The sequence below is a fragment of the Kwoniella dendrophila genome, chromosome 7 (genome assembly GCF_036810415.1).
Source record: "Kwoniella dendrophila CBS 6074 chromosome 7, complete sequence".
In the NCBI taxonomy this organism is placed as follows: Eukaryota; Fungi; Basidiomycota; class Tremellomycetes; order Tremellales; family Cryptococcaceae; genus Kwoniella; species Kwoniella dendrophila.
This window is the reverse complement of record NC_089482.1, coordinates 1,034,722-1,060,102: the sequence shown is the minus strand read 5'-3', so window position 1 is coordinate 1,060,102 and position 25,381 is coordinate 1,034,722. Positions and strand designations below refer to the sequence as shown.

Sequence of the window (25,381 nt, the reverse complement as noted above, 5' to 3'; positions counted from 1 at the left end):
GATAAACTGCATAACGAACAACCATTTGACTTCGATAATGACTTGACTTGAACATTGAGCATCGAATTATTCGGAAGGTTATTACCGTAAGACGATAATGATAACGGCGGTCACCGAAGTCAATGTAAGATGGTCGATTTGGTAAGTTATATGGCTTACCGGGTTACCAAAATGTCGTGTATCGCGACTAACCTCGGTGGAGATAATTACAATATCATACATAAGTCTATACGCAAGAAAAAAATATAGGAACAGATACCCTCAAGCATCATCTGCACATCAAACCATTTATACAAGCTCTACTCTTCTATACATTCCCGTCTTTTATATTCCCAGTAGCCAGCTCTCATCCTATCGTACTGGGTACTCAACTCCGAGAATACTTCACCCGCCTCCGCACTGAGACCTTGCTCCAACAACGTATCTGCCAGGTATTCCAGGGCGAGAGAGACGGGTAACGGTGTGTCATCAGCTAAGGGTGAAGAAGGCAAGGGGAAGTCGAGATCTTGTGGGTTTCCTGGGATTTTAGCTGAAGGTCGCGTTGTGTAAGGGAGGATAGCAGGGAGTAAGGGAGATAATGGAAGCTTGAAGTGACGAAGCAGTCTAATCATCAAACAATTAGGATTTTCTGTTGAAATCGAAATGGCTGCAGCGGAGTTTGCTCACCCTCGAAGGTAATTCCAGACAGATACATTGTGAGGAGTTAGATGGATGGCCTTTAATGCATAGCTTGATAGGACAAGTCAGCATTGTTTCAAGCAATATAGCGGTAAACTCACCTTAGCTCCTCTTTAAGCCCATCTTTTTCGAGATCTGTACCAGGTCTTGCGACTCTAAGATACCATCTCCAACCCCAAGCACTGTTATTTCTCCCATCAACCCTTAACATCTCTTCACACCACTTTAATTCATTCTGCCATTGTTGATTACTTATTCGATCAAGAGTGTAGAAATGGGAATATAACCAATGCAAGTAGGCCCAAGTGTGGTAATTCTTTGGGTCAGGTAGAAGCGATTGGTGGATGTATTCAATTTCAAATGAGGGGTCTTTGGGAGAAATATGAGTCAAAAGTAGGAGGCGATGATGCCTGTTATCAACAGGTCAGTGTCTGCTGGATGGCATAGGCTGCGCCAAGCAGACTTACCAGACTTGATAACTCTTAAGATTCTGTATGGCGAATTCGTTCATAAGTTGCAATTCTTCCTCTAAATCTTTATTCAAGGCAAGGAGTGTTGCCATACGGTATTGCCTGTCTTGATATCAGCGGAAATCCCCATGTAGGAACTATAGGATCGGTATCGCGACTTACCATACGGTATAGTGAGCGGGATTCAAACGTATAATCGTCTCAGTCAACTCCAACGCTCGCTCGGATCGCTCTTCAGCAGCGGCAACGGCTCGGAAATAGTCCATAGCATCTCGGTCTAAAAGGATAAAATCAGTCTGGCATTTTGAGAAATCCAGTCGACCTACATTCTTCTGAATACATAATAGGTACAACAGGATTTGGCCCATCATCTTGCGGTATTGGCTTAATGTCGTGCCATAGATTACGCTCAGCCAAAGGGATGTAAGAGGAAGTTGCGACAGACTATGAATACTGTTAGATGAAGCTTTGTCTGTACTGCTCAAATACGCACCATATTCGAATCCTTCAAATCGCTATGCTTGCGTCGTAGTTTGTAAAACAATGATGGACAAAGAGCAAAAAAGTTGAAGGATGAGTGAGTAGTACTCGCTCGAGTACTGTTTTTGGACTGTGATTCTCACCAGGGGGAAAGTGGAGGGAGAAACCAACAACAAAAAGAACAACAAGCTTTCTCGCGTGGTTTCATATCAACATAACCCTGAGAATACGCTTAGGCCCTCGGTGAAGACCGCTTGTGACGCTTGTTCCTGAAAGTGCTATCAGCTATTACAATAAAATCGTAATTAAATCACTCAAGTTACTCGCTAACATATATGGTGATATCACCACTTTTCAGACGGTAAACGCTCGTCATTGTCGATATGACGTCGTAGTAAAAAAGTTGAAAGGTGTAGTCAGAGTACTTATCAAAGGCATGCGTGAACAATGTCAATGCTGTATATGAGGTCACGATAAAACCATATACTAAGGACTTCGCATCTTATATATCTGATCATCTTGCTGTAGCATAGAATTAAGTTCGAATTGTAGCAATAATGGCAACAACAGGTTTAGCATCATCCGCAACCGGAAAATTCGATTCTACAACACCTCCAAAAGCTTCTTCTTTACCTGAAGAGTTGGTCAGGCAGTTATTGGTTAATCTTGACAGTCAAATATCAGAAATCAAGAGTGATAAATCCTTCGATCTTGAAGGTCTTCTCACCTACCAGCGAGCCGCGAACTATCTGTAAGTAATCGTGAACTTATTTGGACGGTGACTAATGAACATTATGATATATTCAGCTCAGCAGCGCAGGTGAGCACGTGTGCCACAGCCAGCAGGCTATCCGACGTACTGATAGAAACCTGATAGATCTTCTTGCGAGACAATGGTCTTCTTACAAGAGACTTGAAGACGGAAGATGTAAAGAAAAGATTATTAGGTCATTGGGTAAGCTGCATATGAAACTGCTTGAATGGCATCCACTGATTGTGCCCTTGCGAAATAGGGTACTTGCCCAGGTCTTAACTTCGCTTATGCCCACACAAATAGCTTGATCTCTCGACATGAGTTAGAAGATAACGCTCCTTACTTTATGTTCTTGACCGGTCCAGGTCACGGTGCTCCTGCTCTGCTCTCAACGCTTTTCATGGAAGGCGCTATCACAAGATTTTATCCTGAATATCCAATGTCAAGAGAGGGCCTTGAAGGTTTTATCAGATCGTTCTCAATTCCTGGTGGATTCCCAAGTCATGTAAATGCCGAAACTCCAGGTGCTATTCACGAAGGTGGTGAATTAGGTTATTGTTTGGCTGTTGCATATGGAAGTGTTATGGATAAGCCAGATCATATCACCGTTGCCGTTATTGGCGATGGTGAGAGTGAGACCGGACCTACTGCCACTGCGTGGCATGCTCACAAGGTGAGTTTAGACCTTTGCTTGGATAAAACATCTTACTGACGAAACAATGTTAGTATCTCGACCCGGCTGAAAGTGGTGCTGTTATCCCTATCTTACACGTTAACGGTTTCAAAGTAAGTGTCTTGCGCATGACCATCTTATGGATAGACACGCTGATTTTACCATATCGCTAGATCGGAGAAAGGACCATTCCTGGAACAATGGATGATCTTGAGGTGAGTGTTACTTCGTGAAACGGGGCTGATTCTTAGCTTGCTTGTCTCTACACTGGATATGGTTACCAAGTTCGGATTGTTGAATACCAAGGGGCAAGCTCCGATCATGAGCATGATATCGGTATCAACTACGATATGGGCGCCTCTATGGAGTGGGCATATCAAGAGATCAAGAAATTTCAGACAGCTGCTAGATCTGGTAACCCCATCACCAAGCCCCGATGGCCTTTAATCATCATGAGAACCCCTAAAGGTTGGACTGGACCAAGAAAATCAGCTGGTAACCCTATTGAAGGCAGTTGGAGAGCCCATCAAGGTGAGCCGCTTGGAACTATTCCCCTGATCCTTAACTTACGATGTCCCTTGATTGTAGTTCCCCTACCTAAAGCTGCCTCAGATGACAAGGAGTTTGGTCTTCTCCAAGACTGGCTAAAGTCATATGGTCCAGACGAGCTCTTCCACACAGAAGTCGATTCAAGCCATTCTGAAGCGCATGATTCCTCCAACAAAGCAGCTGGCATTATTGACGAAGCTGCTCTCCGAATCATCCCTAAAGATCAACAAAGACGTATGGGTATGGCAGATGTGAGTGACTACTTTGCATTCGGTTCCAGCTTAGCTGACCATCGGATAGGCCACCTATCGTGGTTATAAACCCTTGGAGGCTCCGGACTGGAAAGATTTCACACACGAACTCGGTGAACCTGTATCGAATATGAAAGCGTGAGTATGGCCTTAGGATCGATCATTGATGATTCCAAGTACGCAAGTCTAATCTCGCTACATTCCCTCTAGCGTTGGATCATATGTAGCCGATATCATCAAGAAGAATCCAACCAGCTTCAGAATATTCTCACCTGATGAGATCACAAGTAATAAACTAGATGAAGCATTAGAAGTCAGTCACCGAAACTTCCAATGGGATCCTGAGGTGGGTCAGAAAATCAAGCTTTCTGCATGTCAACCGAAGTACTAACCAGACTCGAAAGACTGCCAACAACGGCGGACGAGTTATCGAAATGCTTTCTGAACACACTTTGCAAGGCTGGATGCAAGGATACACTCTCACAGGTCGACATGCTCTGTTCCCCTCCTACGAAAGGTAAGGTGTCGAATCACGCTAAGAAAGCAACTTCGGCTAAATTACTGTCTACAGTTTCCTTGGTATCGTGCAAACTATGATCGAAGTAAGTTTCGTCTTTGCAGTATTCTAGTAGGGCTACTAATATTCATGTAGCAATACGCAAAATTCATAAAAATGGCACTTGAGACCAGATGGAGAGGTGATGTAGCAGGTTTGACCTATATTGAAACTAGGTGAGTTGTGCTACTCATGTACTATGGAGTAACAGGATGCTTACACGTCACATAGTACTCTGTGGAGACAAGAGCATAACGGTTACTCTCACCAAAATCCAGGTGTGAGTTCTGAGTCACATCCTATAAATCTAGACTGATAAGGAATCTCTCTTTGTTATAGTTGATCGGATCATTTATCGCTCTTCCCCGACATCTCGCAAGAATCTATTTGCCTGCCGATGCCAATTGTAGTGTCAGCACAATCGATCACTGTTTGAGATCCAAAAACAGTAAGTTCTTAATATAGTTAGCTCAGCTAACATGCTATAGATATCAATCTTGTCATTGGCTCCAAGAACCCTACCCGGGGCTGGCTAACTAGCGAAGAGGTGAGTTACCGCTACTACAAGGAAATCGGTACTGATCACCTCCAATGACCAGGCTGAAAAACATTGTATTGCTGGAGCATCCGTATGGACGAAATACTCTTCCGATGGCGGTGCAGATCCCGATGTTGTACTAGTAGGATGTGGTGTTGAAGTAACCTTTGAAGTTGTCGCTGCGGCTGCCATCTTACGAAATAATGGTGTCAAAGTTCGAGTAGTCAACATCAACGATCTCTTAATACTTGGGGCAATCGGCAAACACCCTCACGCTCTCACTGCCGATGCCTTCGATAGCTTATTTACCACCGATAAGCCTGTCATAATCAACTTCCACGGCTATCCTAAAGATTTGGCGAGTCTATTATTCAGCAGAAACGCTCATGTTGGAAGATCGAGAGTAAGCATTCTAACACGATTTCACTTAACCCTTGTTTCTTTTTTTTTTTTGGCTTACACCATATTTTCTGCATTAGTTCGATATTCTTGGTTATATCGAAGAAGGTACAACCACTACTCCATGGTCCATGTTACGACTAAACAACACCTCTCGATACACCCTTGCCGATTTAGCCGTTCAACGAGTCTTCAGAGATAAGCCAAATCACCCAGTCGGTATTAAAGCTCACGAATTATCCAGTTTCTGGCAACATCAACTTGTACTTCACGATAGATATGCCAAAGAACACGGAGAAGACCCTGATTGGTGCGCAGAAGTCCCTGAATTAGAAAAGAATGCAGCATAGATATGTAGCTTGTATCTTTGATAGATTATCACCTGTATCAAAATATTCTAAAATCGTGTATGCAAATTCGGATATCATCTCTTGGCCACATAGGAATTGATCGTAAGAAATTTGATCCCGGGTGGCAACGGCCGAAAGCGTCATACAAATGTTGATGCATCAGTCAGCAGAAATAAAATGTTATAAATCCCATCTTTCATCGTCTTCTTCTCCATAAATATCGCAGAAGTGAACGTCCAATATGATAGCTGTCCAAGCTCCAATACCTCCTCCATCACCTCTTCCGCTGGGTCCAACTTCTACCGTCCTCCCGTCTTCCGTCCCAGACAATGCTCCCGAACATTGTCCTGTAAGTTATATCCCTCGGCTTGTATATGAGGAAATGTCACGCTAATCATAAATGAACGAATAGGGTGTTGAATCGACGCAAGCTGGTAAAGCTGATGCATGTGAAGGATGTCCGAATCAAGCTGTTTGCGCAGAAGGACCAAAAGGACCAGATCCTGATTTACCGTTAATCAGAGAGAGGATGAGACAAGTCAAGAGAAAAGTTTTAGTTCTATCTGGTAAAGGTGGAGTAGGGAAAAGTACTTTTTCAGCTGGATTATCTTGGGCTTTAGCAGCAGATGAAGAGTGTCAGGTAAGCTTCTTAATTGTGAAATTCATGTATTGGAAAAAGAACTAAGGGCTTGCGCTTGTAGACTGGTATAATGGATATCGATATATGCGGGCCGTCTATACCTCTGTTAATGGGTTTATCATCTTCAACAATACATACCTCTTCTTCCGGTTGGTCACCAGCATATGCTCTTGATAATCTAGCAGTCATGTCAATTGGATTCTTATTGCCCTCAAATTCAGACGCTGTCATATGGAGGGGTCCCAAGAAGAATGGATTAATAAAGCAGTTCTTAAAGGACGTTGAATGGGGAGATTTAGATTATATGGTAGTCGACACTCCACCAGGAACATCAGATGAACATTTATCGATAGTACAATATTTGAAAGAAACTGGTATCGACGGTGCAGTTCTGGTCACGACCCCACAAGAAGTTGCTCTACAGGATGTTAGAAAAGAAATCGATTTTTGTCGCAAAGTTGGTATACCAATTTTAGGTTTAGTTGAGAATATGTCAGGTTTCGTTTGTCCAAATTGTAAAAATGAGAACCAGATTTTTGAAGCTACAACAGGTGGTGCAGAAGCTATGGGTAAAGAATTAGGTATCGAGGTTTTAGGCAAAGTTCCTTTAGATCCTAGAATTGGTATGACCTGCGATCAAGGAATGAGTTTCTTAGATGAATATCCCGATAGTCCAGCCACAACAGCTTATCTAGATATTGTACAAAGAATAAGAGAGCTTCTGGGAGACGAATAGATGGTGTAACCATAGATTATATAATTGTTGTATGCATTTTCTTGGGTAAACTGAATAGACCGCTAAATGAGCACCACACATCCATTACAGCCGGAGTTTCTGCAATGGGGTTGACTTTTCCATTCTGTATGCTAGAAACAGAGCTGGCCAATAAATCAATCCTCGTCTTCGTCTTCTGCGTGGACAGCTGCTTCGAGTTTTCGAGATTCCTCGTCTAATTCAACATCTTCGTCCTGAATTGCTTCACCTTGCAACTCAGCGTCGTTGCCACCTCCTCGTATCCTCCTCAACTCCTCGTTGGCCCAATTTGGATCAGCGACCTTGCTGCTAGCTGTTTCTTGAGTTTTCTCTTCTTGCTCTGCGGGTTGTCGATAACCGACAACAGCTTTATCCCATAGGTCTGCTGATATAGCCACTTCATCTCGTCGCTATGGAGTCATCAGCCAGGGCTTCTCATATTGCACTACAGATCAATTAATATATTACTCACCTTTGCCCTGGTCTTTCGTAGCAGAGTCCTAAAGTTGATCTCGTGATAGTATACACCCTTCCTTTTCTTCTTCGGACGTTCGTCGTCATCGTCCTGCTCATCTTCGTCGTCTTGACCTTCTGTAAAAGATACCAATATTTCCTTGGTCGGCGGTGCAGCTGAAACGACCTCGTACATTCGAATACGATCATATTGCGCATGCTGCCGGATTATTAGCCATGCAGATACGACTGACCAAGCTATAATGGCGACTCACAGGAAAGATGTCTCCTAAAGCTGGATCATTTGGATCTTCTCCAGATACAGCATATACATTTTCTACTTCTTCAGGTGGTATAGCTTTATCATATGCTTCTTCTAGATGTGTTAAGTCTTCTTCTTTGGGCAGGTAGAATTCTATCATTTGCTGGTCCTCATCTTCTCGGATAGGTCGAAGGATAGCCTTAGCTAGCCGAGGTGAAGACGCTGTAGCGGCAGGGTTCTACGTGGTATCTCATTCAGCACTTCTGAATCCTGGCTTTGGGTTAAATCACTCGGAAATTGACTTACAATAGCTGTAGCAGCCGAGGGTCGTTCAGGAAACCTGACAAGTGCGTACGCATTTGCCCAACTATCTATGTCAGGTAAAATATCATAACTCTACGTTATCAGCTTGATGCTTAATTCTTTTCGACTCACTTCTACTACTCTCAATCCCTTCTTTTTTTTGTCTGGATGTTTGATCTCCTTTGGATCTTGATCATGTAAATCATGGAATGTCTTCTCGATGGCCATTATTTGAGCAGCTTCGGAAGCATCAATGACATCCTCGGCCCTAGGACAATAATCAGTGGAAAGATCAAATTGAGCACGATATTCACTTACTTAGCTTCGGCTGCCTCCTTACGTCGAGCGTTGTTCTTCCTGGTCAAGTAATTGTTATTTCGCATCCACGAGACTTCCGTAGGTGGGGGAGCTTTGACTTCTCCGTTAGCTTCCGGTGGTGGATTGAACGGAGCAAGCAAAGCTACATCGATAGGATGATGTACTCGGCCAGCATCAAGCGTAGGATTCAAAGCTGTAAAAACATTAGCATTCCCGAACGCAGGCATTATTATTTGAGGACATACATTGGTCTTGACCATCCCATATCCCATCATAAGCGTTTAGATCAAGCGGCATGCCCATTTCTGAATCTACAAGCATAGGTAGCTGAGTACTTGCTGCTAGGTTTCTCAAATAACTTGGCTCTCCTAATCGATTTATATCTGTGGATATGTTGAGCAGTTTAGGTGGAAAGGGTGGGTTGGGCACAGGATTGAGATATCTGACCCTAACGAGAAGGTCCGATTTTTTCGACATATTGGTGTAATTTTCTCTCTGCTGTGATGTTTGAGGAGATCTCTGTGTCTAAGTAACAAGTATGTATCCAAGAGCAGATTGCTGCTATCCAAGAACTATCGAAGATTTCTTTTAAGATGTAGACAATTCAAGTATAAGATAGAAGTAACCTTAGAACCAGCGTTAAAGCTCATCCAAGCGGAATCAAATATGTTAGTCCCAGGTGTACCCTGTTTACTTGACGCGATTATTATTCTTAACCTCCACTTGACGAGATCAGATACTAGAAATACAGTCAACCTTTTCTTTCCTCATCTTTTAACTATACAATCATACTCAACAAACATCATTCCCTCATCTATCTCATCTATCACACCAATACAGCAAGACTAGGTGGTACATAATATACTCAGATCAACGTTAGGCACAATTTAAATGATTCATCTCTCTCGACAAACACTCAACTTCCAGCATTAACCAACACTCTCTTTACCTTGGGCGTTCAGCGGCGTCCGACCGCTGATTATGACTTCCGACGACATTGGAGATCTCGGTACTGCCACTGGTCAAGAACTTCTGGAGAACCTCATCAAAGAGGGCCTAACTCCTTCAGGTCAAGACGCAGACCCATCAAAGTATCGCAAGCTGGTTCAGGTGTTGATGCAAAATTGCGTCCTAAAACCCCTTGCTCGCAATGTACCCCCAAATATACAACAGGTCGGATATACACTCACAATCCTGCAGCGTCAAACCAAAGAACACCCTTCGTTACTTTACATGTCGGATGATCAGAATTCAACTCCTTTCTATTATTGGCTACTCCCTAGATTAGCTCAAGCTGCTGTTCAACTTAGTGAAGATGCCCTATACGATGATTTTCTGATTTCAATGATCAGCTCACTCAAAGGTATAGGTAGAAACACTTCCGATGAGGATGTCAGTTGGGCTAAGGGATCTAGAAGATTAAATATGGTACTGGGCCATTTCAACGTATTCTGTGAAGGTGAGTATTTATCAATAAAGCGCTGGCTAATAATCAGATATCCTTGCCGGAAGAAAAGCAGTTTTATTCGGCAACGCAGATCTACCTCAGACAGGTACCACCATCGTCTTCCTTCTGTCATCCATTCTGAACATTCAGACTCCATTTTCCGACGCTCTTATTTCTACTGCCTCATCCCTTTTGTCTCAATCATATCGTCTCATCTCATCACCAACCTTGCAAAGCAGATATATCAATACTGTCACTTCAGCATGTAGTGTTTCCCGCTCTATTGGCCTCAGACGAGCTTGCCTGTACATTTCAACTCTCCCAAACTCCTCCAACAATCAGTGGAAATCTTCAGCAATAGCTTTCTATGGAGTCATGTGCTCTTTAGACGACATGCTGCGTTTAGATGTGTGGTGGTCTATATATGGTCAGCACAGCCTCTTAGATATCCAGGATACAGTGGATTTTGCCAAGATCTGTTTTCTCGCTACGCCTGTTACCCAGCAACTTTCAGCCGGCGCCATTCATGACCTACTAGGATCTGAATGTATAGATCGCTGGTTAGAGTTGATAAAGGACAATAAAGACAAGGTTGAGAAACTGAGCAAATCACTTCAGCTGGATCAATCTAATATATCAAGGAAACGCAAACGAGTTGAGGAGAATGATAGGGCTCTTACAATCGTTAAAACGGCCATCCCAGATATTCAAATTGAGAGCAATGTATTGACATCATTGCTTTCGAAAGAGTGAGTTTTGAATATTTAGAGCAAAGCTGACATATCAGTGACATTAGCGGTCTGGCAGAAATAGCTCCTCAAGTCATCTGTAGTCTAGCAGGCTGTACTGAACACGTGCAGCCTGTATCTCAAGAGCTGTCGGATGATGTGCTAGACTTATGGATAAAAATAGGAAAGATCACTATAGCAACTCTTCGGTCTCTTGCTTTGATCATGGAACATCTTCCGCCTCGTGCGCTGGTCACGAGTGTTCAGTTATCCAGTCGTCAAGTGATCCTCGAAAGACTGTACAAAGCGCTCAATGCTCCAGAACGTCCCATACGGTTACTGGCAGGGTGAGTTTCCGGAGCTTAATATTGAGCTGATGAACGCAGTCGAAACCTTACTCTCTTATATATGGCACAATCTGAGCATCCAGACCTGAAAATCGCGATGCGGAATCGCCGTCAATACATCGAGCGAATATCGCATATGTCAAAGCCGTCTTTGGTAGTAAACGAAACGAGTATCTTGCTACTTGCAGATTTGGGTCGACACTCGAGTGGAGATCAACTCTGCTCAATATTGAAGGTATTGATTCGTCAGCTTGGATCCAAAACTGCTCCTCTGAGAAGTTTGGCTTACACCGAGGTAAGCACGAATGTATAAAGCAGGAACCATAAGGCTGATGTGCATGCTTCAGTTACTTGGTCTTTCCAGATATCATCAAAAGACACCATACACTCTCATTTCACCTTATCTCAGACCTATCAGTATCCTTTTAGCCGAGAATATCAACCGCAGCTTAGAGATGATAGCCGATACGGTGCAATTCATTGGTATGACAAGACAGAACTTTCTGGAAACCACCCTTACCCACACACTTCCAGCTCTTGTATTGTCCCGAAACAACGATGCACTCAAACAAACAGCCAGTATCGTTAAGAAGCGACTAGGTGTATTACTCATGGACAACATAGCCCATGTGCTGGCTCAAGCCTTCCTGCATCCCGACCAAACAGATTCTGCACTCAACTTCCTTGTTGGCATTTTACAAGATATGACAAGTGGTACTTCGCGTGCTCAACCTAATATCTCTGTTCCATCCTTGATGACCGCCTGTATAGTTGACCTGGTCGTGATGTTAATTGTTGAACTCGGAGATCTAGACAAAGGTATTAGAAAGTCCGCCAGGAACGCACTACAGAAAGCCAGTAATTATCAGCACAAAAATCAAGATGTTGGCTCCTTTCTCAAACCGCAAATGCTGGGAGTTATCTCGCAGTTAAACGACATGTTGCATGACGTTCAGGGAAAGAAGACTGTGGAATATAAGCGCAAAATCATCAGGAGTTTCGGCTCACTAATTAAAATTGCTGGAGACTCTATGGCTGGATTCTCCCCTCAGGTGAGTTCTGATGAAACTTGACAGAGCTGACCTGTAGATCATGGCAAGTTTGCAAAGTACATTAGGTATCAATGAACTACGGGAAGAAACACTCAAGGTTTGGTCAACCTACATCATCACTTTGCGGTTCTCGGACGTCGGACCTTTCGTTGGCCGTACGACTGGAGTTCTTGTCGCTAATTGGTACAACTTCAATCGTCACGAACGCAATATCGCAAAAGATATCATCAACATTATAGCCGATAATGCGAAACATCATTACCAGTATCTAGATGAGATCGTTGGATTGGATGATATACCAGAACTGGACAACGCAGCTACTCAACTGACCAAGCAACGTAAAAACGCAAAAATACAGATACACATCACAAACGTTATGGATAGGGCCGAAAGCAAGAATGTCGCCATCGCTACAGCATCCATACGCGAATTAAAATCACTTCTAGTCTCCCGTCAGTCCGAAATAGAAACTTTGGTTCGAGGTGACACCTTCGACCCTGTCATGGCTCGTGTCACGACTAGTCTACTCTCCGCGGTCACTCGCGATAGCGAAGGCCTAGAATTGCGTGATCTGAGTTACGAATGTTTGGGTATTATCGGTGCCCTCGATCCCGATCGACTTGGGCTCAAAATCGACTCCGGTACCATGACGATAGCTGCCAATTTCACAGAACAAGAAGAATCAAAGGATTTCGCCTTACACCTCATTCGAGATCTACTAGTCGATGCTTACCGAGCCACCAACGATACCAAACACCAAACCCACCTTGCTTATGCAATGCAGGAACTGCTGAAGTATTGTGGTTTTACTCCAAAGATCCTGAATCCCCACGAAAAGTTCAGTAGCAAGATAAGAGATCGATGGCAGAGTGTACCTAAAGATCAATTGGAAACCCTGACCCCGTTGTTGGAATCCCGTTTTTCGATTTCAGATGGTCCAATACGAAGCTATACACATCCAATCTATGCCGTAGCCCCTACGTACAGAGAATGGTTGCAACAATGGACTACTGATCTTATCGGTAAGGTGATGTCCATGGCTGGTGATGGCCCTTCAACTAGAGATAGCAAGATTATATTTGGTGCTTTCCGCGGCGTGTTGAAAAATCAAGATGTAACAGTCGCTCACCACATCTTGCCGCATTTGGTTCTCAACGTATTACTTTCTGGTCTACCCAATTACCGTTACGAAATCTCGTCAGAAATTAACGCGGTTCTTCAGGAACAAGTGAATCCAACTGGTCCGGCTGATAAACGGACACTCAGCGCTCAAGTGATCTTCGACCTTATGGATCATCTCAGTAAATGGTTAAGGCTGTTCCGAATGAGCAAGAGTGATAGAACTACCCAGACTAGAATAGTAGAAGATGTTTTGTCTAGTATCGAAACAGAATTGATGGCCAATGCTGCTCTTCAGAGTAAAGCTTATGCTAGAGCATTAAGAAGTTTCGAAGAAAGGATTATTCAGCTAAGGAAAGACAAGCGAGACAACTCGGAATTACAAACATATTTCGAACGTCTTCATCAAATATATTCCGAACTCGACGAACCCGATGGTATGGAGGGAGTCTCGGCCTTTGTGGTATCTCCTTCACTCGAACATCAAATTCGCGAACATGAAAGTACCGGAAGATGGACTTCAGCTCAAAGTTGTTGGGAAGTTCGACTTCAACAATCGCCTGACGATGTCACTTATCACGTTGGCCTGCTAAAATGTTTACGGAATTTGGGACATTATGGTAAGTATATTGGAACCGCTATTTCGCTAATATCTAGATACTCTGCGAACGCATATTTTAGGTGTACTCAGACGTCATCCAGAGTGGTCGAAAAATCTTGCTTCGTTTGAAGCGGAAGCCGCTTGGATAATTGGCGATTGGGACACTGTTAAACAGATTGGTAAAGCTGGACCTGCTATAGGTCAAACACTCCTAGCGCTTCATGAACATCAAGACTTAAAGGCTGTCTTAACAGACGCGAGAAGAACCTTAGGGGCAAGTATCACGTCAAAGCAATACGCAAGTGTATACGAGTCGATATTACAGCTACACCTGATTCGAGAAGTAGAAATGATACACAACGCCAAACAAGACATTGAAGCAAAGCATTCAGTTGATAATCGTGTCCCTTTGATTCAGAAAACCACCCAAGATCTGATCAACTCTCTACAATCGAGATTTGACTTGACTTCCCCAACGTTCCGAGTTCGTGAAGCCTTACTCAGTATAAGGAGGACCGCCTACAGCTTGATTAACACACCCCTTCTCCAGCCTGAAATTGGAGACGCCTGGATCTTGACATCCAAAATTGCTAGGAAGGCCGGTTACGATCAGACCGCCTATAGTGCTGTATTGCAAGCGGAAGTGATAGATGCACCATTTGCTTTTGTTCAGCTGGCTAAGTTGAACCGGATTCATGGCGGTGTGTATAAACCCTTAGCAGACGTCGATAACGCCCTCAAGCCTCTGCTCAAAAAGGACGTGGTCACCGATTCGTCCGGATGCAGAGATTTCTCGTGGGAAAAGAAGCTAGCAAAGGTAAGTTCATACCGTAAGCTGTTTGTTGCTGATGATTGCAGGCCGTGCTCCTAGTGGCAAAATGGGCGAACGAGACGGACCGATTTGAAAGCAATCAAATCATCGAGAGGTATCAAGATGCGATCGGTCGATCTGAAAAGTGAGTTTACTAAGAGGAGTAACTTAGCTAATGAAAGTACCGAATCCCCTTATTACCATCTTGGGCATTATTACGATAGCTTGAATGGTACGCCAGAGCAAATGTGAGTTGATTACGCCTTGATATATAGCTAACCATTTAGGGCGGTGTTTCACTATCACACTTGTCATTTTTATATACTCGCATTGCTACACGGCGTGAAATATATCTATCAAACAATGCCTAGGATGCTTACTCTTTGGCTAGATTTGGGAGAGATCAAGGAGCCAAAGAAGTGAGTCTGTTTATGAGTAGCAGTGACTGACATTAAGAATTCCGGAGATAGCAGCACAACTGAAGAAGATCAATCAGCTGGCGGAGAACGCCAGGAACGATTTACCAACATATCAAGTAAGTGTATTCAATCCCGAATGGAGTTAACATTCTAGTTCTTGACTGCACTCCCGCAAATCATCTCCCGGATTGTTCACCCAAACCCGGAAGTATCAAGAATACTGAAGAAGATGATGTCCGGCATCATTGTGAAATACCCACAACAAGCTTTGTGGCCCACCGTAGGTGCCATGCAGTCCAAAAGATCAGAAAGAAGAAACGCCTGTCAAGATGTCACCAATCACGCCTCTGGAAAGGTACGTTTTCTGACAGCAGCATTGAGACCTTAAGTTTACCAAGTCCTTAGACGCCAACTGCTGCGACGCTTATCAAAGACGCATCTCACTTCTCAAGTATTCTCCTACGATTTACCGATGATAAAGTTGACGAGAAAAAGCGCCAAATGTCGATAAACACCGATTTTCCTTACGTCAATGCAACAAAAACAAAGATGATATTGCCTTTACAGGACGCTTTAACCTGTACATTACCAACGGCGGCTGATACAGTTAGATCACACAATCCGTTCCCTTACACTCCCGTGACAATCGCAGGTGAGTAGTAAGATTGATAGTTCATCGCTGATATTTCTAGGGTTTGACGACCGAGTCGACATCATGCCATCCTTGCAAAAACCTAAGAAGCTAGTCTTATTGGGTAATGATGGGAAAAGGTATCCTTTCCTGTGCAAGCCTCATGACGATTTGAGGAAAGATGCAAGGTTGATGGATCTCAATTCTATGATTAACAAATTGCTGAAGAGCGCATCGGAATCGAGAAGAAGACAGCTCTGTAAGTCATTATACAAAGGAATCATGCTGACGTTAGATATTCGCACGTACGCTGTCATGCCGCTCAACGAGGAATGTGGATTGTTGGAATGGGTCGTAAATACAAATGCCTTGAAGAGTATTCTTGAAAAGGGCTACGCGAGATATAACAAGAAGATTTATGTGAGTAATGAAACGCTGTGCATAGCTGACATGCAGAGCAACGATATCCACATGATAAATGAAAGTGCTCGAAAAATATGGAGCAAGAATAAAAAGGATTTCGGGCCTCTCATCAGCGCTTACAAAAACCAGATCATGCCCAGATATTCGCCTACCGTTTTTCACGAATGGTTCCTGATTACATGGCCAGAGCCTTCCGCCTGGCTTGCTAGTCGTCTGGCGTACGGGCGAACCCTTGCGGTAATGTCAATGATTGGTTATGTCTTGGGGTAAGTTATATTGCCTTAAGCTTGAATTTGTTGTGCCACTAACAAACAACTGTTCAGTCTCGGTGATCGCCATGGAGAAAACATCCTGTTCGATGGACTTTCTGGTGATACAGTTCATGTCGATCTTAATTGTCTCTTCGATAAAGTGAGTGATACTGTGAAATTAGGATAGGCTGACCAATATAGGGCAAAACGTTTGAGATACCAGAAAGGGTACCTTTCCGTCTAACGCAGAATATGGTTGATGCTTTAGGTGTAACCGGAGTCGAAGGTGAGCGAAGTATAATGTGGACGAAGCTGAAATTGTATTATAGGTGTTTTCCGAAAAGCTGCCGAGATTTCAATGAGCATCCTCCGAAACAATAGTGACTCGTTGATGAGTGTCCTTGAGGCATTTGTCCATGATCCCTTGATAGAATGGATGAAAAGTGTAAGTCAAGGAAAATGTCAATACCCCGCTAACTCATGAAAGGGGCGAAGCAAGTCAGACCGAGATATCAAAGCTTCCGCAGACAGAAATCTGAAACCTATCAAAGCCAAACTTCTAGGCATAATGGATGAAGGAGCCATAGTATCGGTGCCCAGTCAAGTCGAAGCGTTGATTAAAGAAGCAACAAGCCCAGCTAACTTGGTAAGTCATTCTCCACATACTCATCGACGAATTCTTTCGCTCGTAAGCTCAAATCTCCTTTATTCCGCTGACATAACTTCTATATCTTATTCTCCAAACTTAACAGTCTGCAATGTATATCGGTTGGGCACCATGGTTGTAACTTTGTATATTGTCGTAGCGTAATACATGCATCCCAATATGATAACTCATCCCATTAAACTAAACTATCTAGAATTTGAGTTCGTGGAATCGGTCACCTTTGGAAAGACCCCAAGATGCCTTCAAGTATTTGGCGAGGTTGTCGACTTTCTTGATAGAAGCGATGAGAGCAGCGTCAACGGACTAAGATGTGAACATTTAGCATACTGCTACCAGATTCACGATTCCAACAGCCGACAACTCACCTTTTGTTCTGATTTTTTCTCCTCTGGGAATGCTTTCTTTTCTTTACCTTCACCGAAGAATTCTCCTTCTTTTGAACCTTTAGCAGCTTTTGATTTGGCGAAGTAGGAGTCGTTGACGGTTTCAGGGATGGAGACACCAGCGATATCGACTTTGGTGGAAGTAGCGATAACGTAGGCTTGGGAAACTCGTCGAAGAGGTACACCGTTAATCCTGCGAAAAGGAAGACTATGTTAGTATACATCTATAAAGCAAACCGACATTCCAAGATTATCGATTATGTACACCCAATCTGGCTAGTTAAACGAAGGGAAACTCACTTGAATGGACCAGAGACTAAAAGAAGACCAGAATCGAGTTGTTTAAGGAAGACAACTCTTTTACCAGCGAATCTACCAGCAAGGAGGATGAGGACGGTACCTGGAGTGATTGATGATCTAAGAGCGGTTTTACCAGCGGATTTTCTGGAAACTTTAGGTTTCTTGACATCTTCAGCTGGATAGTATTTGGAAGCTTTGTTGGTAGGAACTAATCGTTTCTCTCCGTTTGCTTTACCACCAACGGTCTTTTCAGTGTGAGCTGGTGACTCGGTTTTGGCAGGTGCTGTTGAGGTCTTTTTTCCTATAAAACGCAAAAAGCAAAGTCAGAACATATCCATCTACATTGTTATACACCGTTCTAAAAGCTCCAACACCATATATCTCCTGATCGTTCGGGCTATTCCAGCTTCATATATCATTTTAATGACCTCGAAATTCTATATGACCACCTTATTGTTTTTCTGCTCTTGATCATTCTCTATTCTCCACTTCTCAACATTCCCAACTCTTCCATTCTTACAATTCTCATGCTTGATAAATCCAAATGCTACGTACCCTTGAAAAGACCTCGCTTGGCAGCAACCTGTGACCTTGAGAGTCGGCCAACGTTAGGAGCAACTTCCTTAGATCGAGCCATCTGTAATGTTGATAAAGTCAGTATGTTGTGTTGAACAGAGTGTTATAACAAGGATGGGTTGAAGGTATTCACCTTTTTTGTTTTTGTTGAAGGTTGAAGGAGCCAAAACAACAAACCTCGAATTGATGGTTTTCTGTTAATGACACAACAACCAAGGTGCAAGTGCTAGTAGTACTGACAACGAGCAATGACAGGGATAGTGGACAGTGAATGATGGAAGCAACCAAACATGCAAAGCAAGCGAGCAAGCGGAGAATACAAAGGTCCCACCTTACCTGACCAATCTACCTACCATACAGTCTATACACCATACAGACCACTAACATGATTGACCACTCCACCGCACGACTAGACATCCCTGGTGAAGCTGAATGTGGCAGTAACTGCATAAATCGGGGATACGATCAGGTTTTTTAATCGCCGATACTTACGACACCATAGGTAACATCTATTTTGATATTCCAGCCGAGATTTTCAGCGGTCACCTCCGTGTTTACATTAGGATATGATCGCTTACATCATTTCAGCAACATCTTCTGTTCACAAATCATCAAATATCAACTTGGTTTAAAGGATGTTATTGTTTCATATTCTGTTTTACGAAATACCTTCAGCTGTAGATGCATATAGTAACCATGTCTGATCCCAACTTTCCGCCTAATCTTGACATCCAACCTCTAATCTTGACCAATGCTAAAGATGAAGAGCGCGAGCAATATCGACAGAAGGACGCTATAGCAACATATGGTATAGCAGGACGTGTTTGGTAAGGCTGAACGAGTGACAAGCCTAGCTGACTCCATCTTAGGGAGGCGACGAGACCATTGCTTGAGTACTTTACCCCTTCAGAACAATTCGAACCACCTTGCTCCCTCTTAGGGACCGACGAGACATGCCGTATCATTGAGCTTGGATCAGGTCAATCAGTTGCATCGTTACATCTTGCCGAATACCTAAAGAAGAACGATCTAATCATAACAACTGATTTACCTGAAGTCGTACCGCTGTGCGAAAAATCAATATATTCATGGAATCCTCCTTCTAGTGAACATGCACAAGTCGTTGCTCAGCCTCTAGCTTGGGGTGGAGATCAAGCTCATCTTGCGCAGTATCAGCCATTCACGCATATCCTCATGTGCGATCTGGTGAGTTTCGACGATTTTTATCAATGGCTGACATGCAGATATATTTTCCCAATTTGTATCCCCCTCTTCTGCATACTTTGCTTCAATTGACCGAGTCAAGCCCATTACAATCAGCGGAAAATGAAACGTTTGGCCCAGAAGTTATACTATCTTGTAAGTAGAACGCGCACATGCAATAATAGATGATGCTCGGCGTCTGACAATATGATACAGATACATCGCGGACTCTTTCTCTAGAGGAATCGTTTTTTGATTCTCTCGCTCTATATTTTAAGACGACACCAGTTAGAGGAGGTGACTGGGAAGCTAAGGTGTTTATCTGTAGGAGGTGGAAGATTACAGAAGAATGGACATTACCGGACGTAAAAGACGTTATGAATGGGGGAAAAGGAGTAATACGTGGAAGGAGTTATGGTTTGGTCGATGATCTGTTTGGATCGTTAGAATGGGATATATAGTAATGCTGAGTTACAAGAAATACTCGATTGCCTAACGATCAGCCTATGTCTTTCGGGATCAGTACTCACTTTTATTTGTTGTTGTTGATTGGGCCCATCTCTCTGTATGTATATATGTTAGCATAACGTTCTTGTTTCTGTCTTTGTTATCAACTTGCCTCATTTTCCGGAGCCGCACTAAATACATTGAAATACCTCCTACCGCCAGGTGAGACCTCCAGTATACTAGCCATATTTCCACATCTATAGCAATAGTTTGGAGCACTCCAGACCGTACTGAGTTGATCATTGTACAAAACGGAATATCCTTCCATGCACAGCTGATGTGCTCGGAGGACGTGGTTCATACCATTTAGGTGTAAGAATTTCTTGACGATGGAAGCGCCAAAAGTATAACCAGCACCTCTGATTATCAGCACTGGGTTCAAATTTGTTCTGACTCACCGAGGACTTATCGCAAAATCCTCCTTTTCAGGATCCGGATCTGACCAAACCAAATCTGCCATTGGACCTTCGTGAGGGATTTCTCTAAATCTATCTATAATTTTGATCTGATCAATATGATGTATTGACGGACTTAAACCACCATGAACACAAAATATAGCATCATCGATGACTACACTTAGTGTAAGGAAATCGAACATGTCGGTGAAGTATTGCCATACAGCTGGAGATCCATATTTGCGAGTACATTCTAAATAGAAGCCATACGTCTACGACGTGTATCAGCGTTGGTCATCTCCGCGCAAATTCACATCAGATTTCCGTTCTCTCTATCCATTTCCATGCCGGGTTCCTCGAAAGAGTATACCTCAGACCCATAGAAACGGATTATTCTCCATAGATGCTATATCTCAGAGTCCTCTTTTGAAGGTTTTCATCACGCATGAATCATGAAGAAGAGATGAACCAACCTGTGTGACAGCTCTGGATTCATGGTTCCCTCGGATCAGGTGTATACGTTCGGGATACCGCAGTTTTAGGCAGGTAAGAAGAGATATTGTTTCAACAGAATGTAAACCTCGATCAACATAGTCACCTAGTATACGTCAGCACACCATAGTGGATCGGGAGGAGAGTTTGGTAGTTTAACTCACCGAGAAATAAATAGTTGGTATTCGGGGCTGCTCCTCCGATACGAAAGATTTCTACCAAATCGTGAAACTGTCCGTGAATGTCTCCGACGACTGTTATTGGTGACTGAACATGAACCACATTGCTCTCCCTCATTAATACTTCTTTGGTCTTTTCGCATATTTCCCTCAATAAAGCTTCGCCCAAAAGTTGTTTGTCCTTCAGACGGTCGATGCAGGCATCGAGATCGAATGGTGCCATTCATGGACGTTGGGGTTGAGGGTGAGGAATTTATCGAGACTGAGATGATCAAAAATCCGAAGAGGCTTGTGAACAACTGAGAGCGGAAGATGGTTCTGCAAGTAATAACGTAGAAAGTCAATATCGATGCTATTTTTACTAATTAAACCATGATCTACACATCAATTCTGTTTGTGTCATGCCTGATTACGAGCAGGCGAAAGTGACAAGTAGTGGACGAGCTGAACATGATAGCATCCATCATAATATAATAGCTAGCAGCGATGACAACACCCACGTGGACATCGCTTGTATAGAAGCTAAAGCTAAAGCGGAGAACCCATGGGAGTGATTACATAATCTTCGATCTGTGTCTCAGGGTAACAACCGGTGCATCTGCCAACGTCATGGTAATATATGGTACAGTACAACAACAACCTTAGCCCTCCTTCCCCTATCCTATCGCACATTGCACACCATAAACATCTAAACAGTCAATCTTGACAGTTATACAGCTACTTCCGTAGTTGAGCGACTGAATCTTCTACTTAGACATCATGTAAGTAGATTGAACATACACAGTGAAATTGCTCATCTAAACCTTATCACATAGGTTTGGTCGTGGGCATCATGCTGATTACGATGATCACCCTTCCGTACGAGCTGCGGCGAGCGGTACCAACCATCAACCTACTAGACCGGTAGACAAAGATAAGACTGAATCAGAACTGAGTGTGAATATCAAGAAAGCTACAAGTCCAGAGGAAACTGCCCCAAGTAAGTTCAAGTGATTATGATCTTTCGTTGACATTTCGATAGAACAGAAACATGTTAGAAGTAAGTTCGAATCTATCGGAACATGACTGACAGGCAGAATGTATCGTTTACACCTGGGACTACCACTCTTCATTATCCGTATGGAATGGTCTCAGAACACAGCCCATTCTTGCCGATGAGGTACAAACCTTCAAAGCACTTATCGTTGTCCACAAATTGCTTCAAGAAGGGCATCCTGTTGTAAGTCTATCTTGTTGCTGGACTGAGCTAACGTTTAGACCATCAAAGAAGCACACGCCCAAACAGGATGGCTTGAGACGTGTGGGCGTACAGTCGGGGACGGAGGGAAAGGTTATGGTGGACTGATCAAAGCATACACCTCGTTCCTCTTATCCAAACTCCGTTTCCACCGTCATCATCCCGAATTCAACGGTCTCTTCGAGTACGAAGAATATATCAGTTTAAAGAATATCGATGATCCTAATGAAGGGTAAGTCACATCATGATGGACATTACTGATGTCAGTTACGAAACCATCACCGACCTTATGACTCTTCAAGACCAAATTGAGTCTTTCCAAAAGCTCATATTCGCTCACTTCCGAGGTTCAGCCAACAACGAATGCCGAATATCTGCTCTCGTACCATTAGTGAAGGAAAGTTTCGGTATTTACAAGTTCATTACTAGTATGCTCCGAGCGATGCACAGAAGTAAGTTTCACTGTCCTTGTGCAAAGCTAATGTGCCAGGGACCGACGCCATGGATGCGCTTCTTCCACTTCGAGAACGATACAACGCTCAACATTACAATCTCAGGCGATTCTACTATGAGTGTAGTAATCTCAAATACCTCACTGGCCTGATCAATGTTCCCAAACTTGGACAAGTAAGTCGCTACCGCTTCAAATATCGCTGACCGAGTAGGAACCTCCAAATCTCATCGACAACGGAACTGCTCCTGAACTTCCCGAACGTCCTCCAGCAGAAAAACCTCAACCTCGACAAGAAACTTCTCGTCCAACCTCTCCTGTAGCTACACAAGGGGAAATCGATGAACAACGTCGAATGCTGGAAGAATATGAACGCAAACAATCTGCGCTTGTCGCTCAAAGAGAGGCAGAACAACAGCGACAAGAAAACGATAAACGTCGACAAGAAGCTGAATATGCTGAACAACAACGTTTACAACAGGAACGAGAAAGACAAGCCCAAGAGCAATTGCTTAGAGATCAAATGAACCAACAATACAACCAACAGCAACAAGGTCAAGTTGGTCAACTTCAGCAAGAAATGCTCGCCATGCGAGGTCAGTACGAGAGGGATCAAATGTTATTGGAGCAATATGATCGTCGAGTCAAGTCTCTGGAAAGTGAACTTGGTCTCATCGGTGCTAATGTTGGAGCTCAAATGTCAGCTAAGGATGATTTAATCGCTCAACTCCAAAAGCAGATTGAGATATGGAAAAATAAGTATGAAGCTCTTGCCAAGCTGTACTCTCAACTCAGAGGTGAACATCTCGATCTTCTCAACAAGTCTAAGGGTTTCCAACTCAAAGCTGGGTCTGCTCAAGAAGCTATTGACAAGATGGAACGAATGGAGAGAGATGTTAAGACTAAGAACTTGGAACTTGCTGATATGATTAGAGAAAGGGATAGAGCAAGATATGATCTTGACCGATTGAAATCAGTTAGTCATTCTCTTAATGACGTTTAAAATGAGACTTCATCGCTGACTAGACTGGCAGAGTCATCGTGAAGAGATCGACCGACTCAAGCGTGATTTATCATTTGCCAACGAACGAGCCGAAGATGCTTCTCGTCACAAGAGTTCTGAAGTTTCAGGAGTTATGGCTAAATACAATCGTCAACTTACTGAGCTTGAAGATTCGCTAAGAGTGAGTTTATACACAGCTCGGACATTACTAATATGCTTGTAGGCCAAACAAATGCAAATCGATGAGCTTCTCCACAAAATCGATGCCAAGGAAGGTGAAGTGTCCAGAGTGATTGAGGAAAAAGAACAAGAGCTTCTCATCATGCAGGAAGGAATGGATTCAACCTTGAAGGAGCTCAGCGATCTTCGACTTGTGAGTGAATATAGTAATAGCTTTTGCTTACAATCAGACTTCCGGCGATACTAGCCAAGCCTTCGATGCTCAAGTTGACACTCTCATTCTCGATCACCGAAAAGAACTCAACGCTATCATCGACTCCATCTTACAAGCTTGCATGCAAAAAGTCGATGACGCCATCTACGAACTTGAATCTCCTACGCAGACCGGTAACACCACGGCAACTCCAGAATACACTTTATCAATGATCGAAAAAGCCATGACCAACGCTACAGAATTTGCTTCCATCTTCAACTTGTACCTTGGAAGAAAAAGCGGTGGTGGTCATGTGGATGTCATCAAGGCTGCCAATGAATTAGCTCAAGCTTTGTCCGAAACGCTTGTCAGTTCAAAAGGTATCACTCGATTTGCCGAAAACGACGAAGCTTCCGATAAATTGGTCAAGGTCGCCAAAGAAGCTGGTGATTCTGGTTATCGATTCTTCCTTAACCTTCAATCATTCCGACTGCTTGCAGGTGGTAAAAGCGAAGAAGCTGCTTTACGAAATAACGCCGAAACCCGAAGCTCCCTCTCCAAACTGTCAGATACCGTCGAAAAATTCATCCCTAAAGCTAAATCCTCAACATTATCCAAAGCTAACGGTGATATCGGTGATCTCGTATCACAAGAAATGCAAAATGCTGCTCGAGCGATCGAACAAGCAACAGAAAGACTTCAAGCCCTCATGGCCCAGCCCAAGGGATCTAAATACACTTCCCTTGATGTCCAGGTTCACGATGCGATATTAGAAGCAACTCTTGCCATCACCAACGCTATTGGCCGACTCATTCAAGCTGCGACCGAAAGTCAGGAGGAGATTGTACGGGAAGGCAAAGGTTCAAGCACTACTCAGCAATTCTACAAACGAAACAACCGATGGACTGAAGGCCTTATCTCTGCTGCAAAAGCTGTCGCGTATGCTACTGCCCTTTTGATCGAAAGTGCTGACGGTGTCATCTCTGGTACCCATTCTCTCGAACAACTCATCGTCGCATCCAACGAGGTTTCCGCCGCTACCGCTCAACTTGTCGCTGCTTCCCGAGTCAAAGCATCTTTGATGTCTAAAACTCAACAACGGCTCGAACTTGCTGCCAAAGCAGTCACCGATGCTTGCAAGGCTTTGGTTAAGCAAGTCAAACTTATCTCAAATAAACAAGCTGATGATGATGCTGTCGATTACAAATCTATGCCATCTCACGAGTTCAAAGTTCGAGAAATGGAACAACAGGTTGAAATTCTTAAATTAGAGAAAGAGCTTGGAGCAGCACGTAGAAGATTAGGTGAAATGCGTAGGGCAGGTTATCACCAAGAAACGGATTAAATACATGATTTGT

At 43.4% G+C, this 25,381-nt stretch overlaps 11 protein-coding genes across 11 annotated transcripts; 7 read left to right on the top strand and 4 right to left on the bottom strand.

Moving 5' to 3' along the window:
- Positions 1–299: 299 nt before the first annotated feature.
- On the bottom strand, positions 300–1,644 carry L201_005603 (uncharacterized protein; the record flags this gene model as incomplete). The annotated part of the gene is made up of 7 exons (XM_066221333.1): positions 300–603; positions 667–729; positions 780–1,088; positions 1,146–1,250; positions 1,311–1,425; positions 1,475–1,592; positions 1,642–1,644. The coding sequence occupies 7 exons, from the start codon at positions 1,642–1,644 to the stop codon at positions 300–302; spliced, it is 1,017 nt and encodes a 338-aa protein (XP_066077430.1).
- Positions 1,645–2,185: 541 nt separating this feature from the next.
- Positions 2,186–5,698, top strand: L201_005602 (uncharacterized protein; the record flags this gene model as incomplete). The annotated part of the gene is made up of 18 exons (XM_066221332.1): positions 2,186–2,379; positions 2,436–2,448; positions 2,506–2,583; positions 2,642–3,055; positions 3,109–3,168; positions 3,229–3,270; positions 3,454–3,586; positions 3,644–3,855; positions 3,905–3,993; positions 4,066–4,201; positions 4,260–4,372; positions 4,427–4,457; positions 4,508–4,587; positions 4,643–4,691; positions 4,751–4,820; positions 4,900–4,958; positions 5,011–5,352; positions 5,429–5,698. The coding sequence occupies 18 exons, from the start codon at positions 2,186–2,188 to the stop codon at positions 5,696–5,698; spliced, it is 2,385 nt and encodes a 794-aa protein (XP_066077429.1).
- A 241-nt stretch (positions 5,699–5,939) lies between these two features.
- On the top strand, positions 5,940–7,074 carry L201_005601 (cytosolic Fe-S cluster assembly factor NBP35; the record flags this gene model as incomplete). Its single annotated transcript, XM_066221331.1, has 3 exons — positions 5,940–6,047; positions 6,111–6,338; positions 6,400–7,074. 3 exons carry the CDS (start codon positions 5,940–5,942, stop codon positions 7,072–7,074), a joined length of 1,011 nt encoding a protein of 336 aa, XP_066077428.1.
- Positions 7,075–7,229: 155 nt separating this feature from the next.
- L201_005600 (uncharacterized protein) lies at positions 7,230–8,905 on the bottom strand (the record flags this gene model as incomplete). The annotated part of the gene is made up of 7 exons (XM_066221330.1): positions 7,230–7,502; positions 7,565–7,765; positions 7,821–8,045; positions 8,114–8,203; positions 8,249–8,378; positions 8,429–8,621; positions 8,674–8,905. 7 exons carry the CDS (start codon positions 8,903–8,905, stop codon positions 7,230–7,232), a joined length of 1,344 nt encoding a protein of 447 aa, XP_066077427.1.
- A 504-nt stretch (positions 8,906–9,409) lies between these two features.
- Positions 9,410–10,017, top strand: L201_005599 (uncharacterized protein; the record flags this gene model as incomplete). The annotated part of the gene is made up of 2 exons (XM_066221329.1): positions 9,410–9,887; positions 9,941–10,017. 2 exons carry the CDS (start codon positions 9,410–9,412, stop codon positions 10,015–10,017), a joined length of 555 nt encoding a protein of 184 aa, XP_066077426.1.
- Positions 10,018–10,916: 899 nt separating this feature from the next.
- On the top strand, positions 10,917–15,612 carry L201_005598 (uncharacterized protein; the record flags this gene model as incomplete). The annotated part of the gene is made up of 10 exons (XM_066221328.1): positions 10,917–10,950; positions 11,139–11,245; positions 11,298–12,002; positions 12,268–13,741; positions 13,803–14,539; positions 14,581–14,678; positions 14,758–14,781; positions 15,004–15,068; positions 15,237–15,307; positions 15,358–15,612. The coding sequence occupies 10 exons, from the start codon at positions 10,917–10,919 to the stop codon at positions 15,610–15,612; spliced, it is 3,570 nt and encodes a 1,189-aa protein (XP_066077425.1).
- A 526-nt stretch (positions 15,613–16,138) lies between these two features.
- L201_005597 (uncharacterized protein) lies at positions 16,139–17,045 on the top strand (the record flags this gene model as incomplete). Its single annotated transcript, XM_066221327.1, has 6 exons — positions 16,139–16,272; positions 16,330–16,417; positions 16,459–16,543; positions 16,587–16,702; positions 16,745–16,903; positions 17,010–17,045. The coding sequence occupies 6 exons, from the start codon at positions 16,139–16,141 to the stop codon at positions 17,043–17,045; spliced, it is 618 nt and encodes a 205-aa protein (XP_066077424.1).
- Positions 17,046–17,113: 68 nt separating this feature from the next.
- On the bottom strand, positions 17,114–18,244 carry L201_005596 (uncharacterized protein; the record flags this gene model as incomplete). The annotated part of the gene is made up of 4 exons (XM_066221326.1): positions 17,114–17,227; positions 17,290–17,500; positions 17,608–17,908; positions 18,163–18,244. The coding sequence occupies 4 exons, from the start codon at positions 18,242–18,244 to the stop codon at positions 17,114–17,116; spliced, it is 708 nt and encodes a 235-aa protein (XP_066077423.1).
- Positions 18,245–18,879: 635 nt separating this feature from the next.
- On the top strand, positions 18,880–19,847 carry L201_005595 (uncharacterized protein; the record flags this gene model as incomplete). The annotated part of the gene is made up of 4 exons (XM_066221325.1): positions 18,880–19,010; positions 19,053–19,389; positions 19,485–19,542; positions 19,603–19,847. 4 exons carry the CDS (start codon positions 18,880–18,882, stop codon positions 19,845–19,847), a joined length of 771 nt encoding a protein of 256 aa, XP_066077422.1.
- A 10-nt stretch (positions 19,848–19,857) lies between these two features.
- Positions 19,858–21,182, bottom strand: L201_005594 (uncharacterized protein; the record flags this gene model as incomplete). The annotated part of the gene is made up of 6 exons (XM_066221324.1): positions 19,858–19,869; positions 19,917–19,949; positions 20,006–20,090; positions 20,292–20,560; positions 20,762–20,886; positions 20,945–21,182. The coding sequence occupies 6 exons, from the start codon at positions 21,180–21,182 to the stop codon at positions 19,858–19,860; spliced, it is 762 nt and encodes a 253-aa protein (XP_066077421.1).
- A 178-nt stretch (positions 21,183–21,360) lies between these two features.
- Positions 21,361–25,368, top strand: L201_005593 (uncharacterized protein; the record flags this gene model as incomplete). The annotated part of the gene is made up of 9 exons (XM_066221323.1): positions 21,361–21,509; positions 21,775–21,938; positions 21,981–21,998; positions 22,227–22,428; positions 22,594–22,648; positions 22,862–23,623; positions 23,682–23,831; positions 23,874–23,939; positions 24,061–25,368. The coding sequence occupies 9 exons, from the start codon at positions 21,361–21,363 to the stop codon at positions 25,366–25,368; spliced, it is 2,874 nt and encodes a 957-aa protein (XP_066077420.1).
- Between the last annotated feature and the right edge of the window lie 13 nt (positions 25,369–25,381).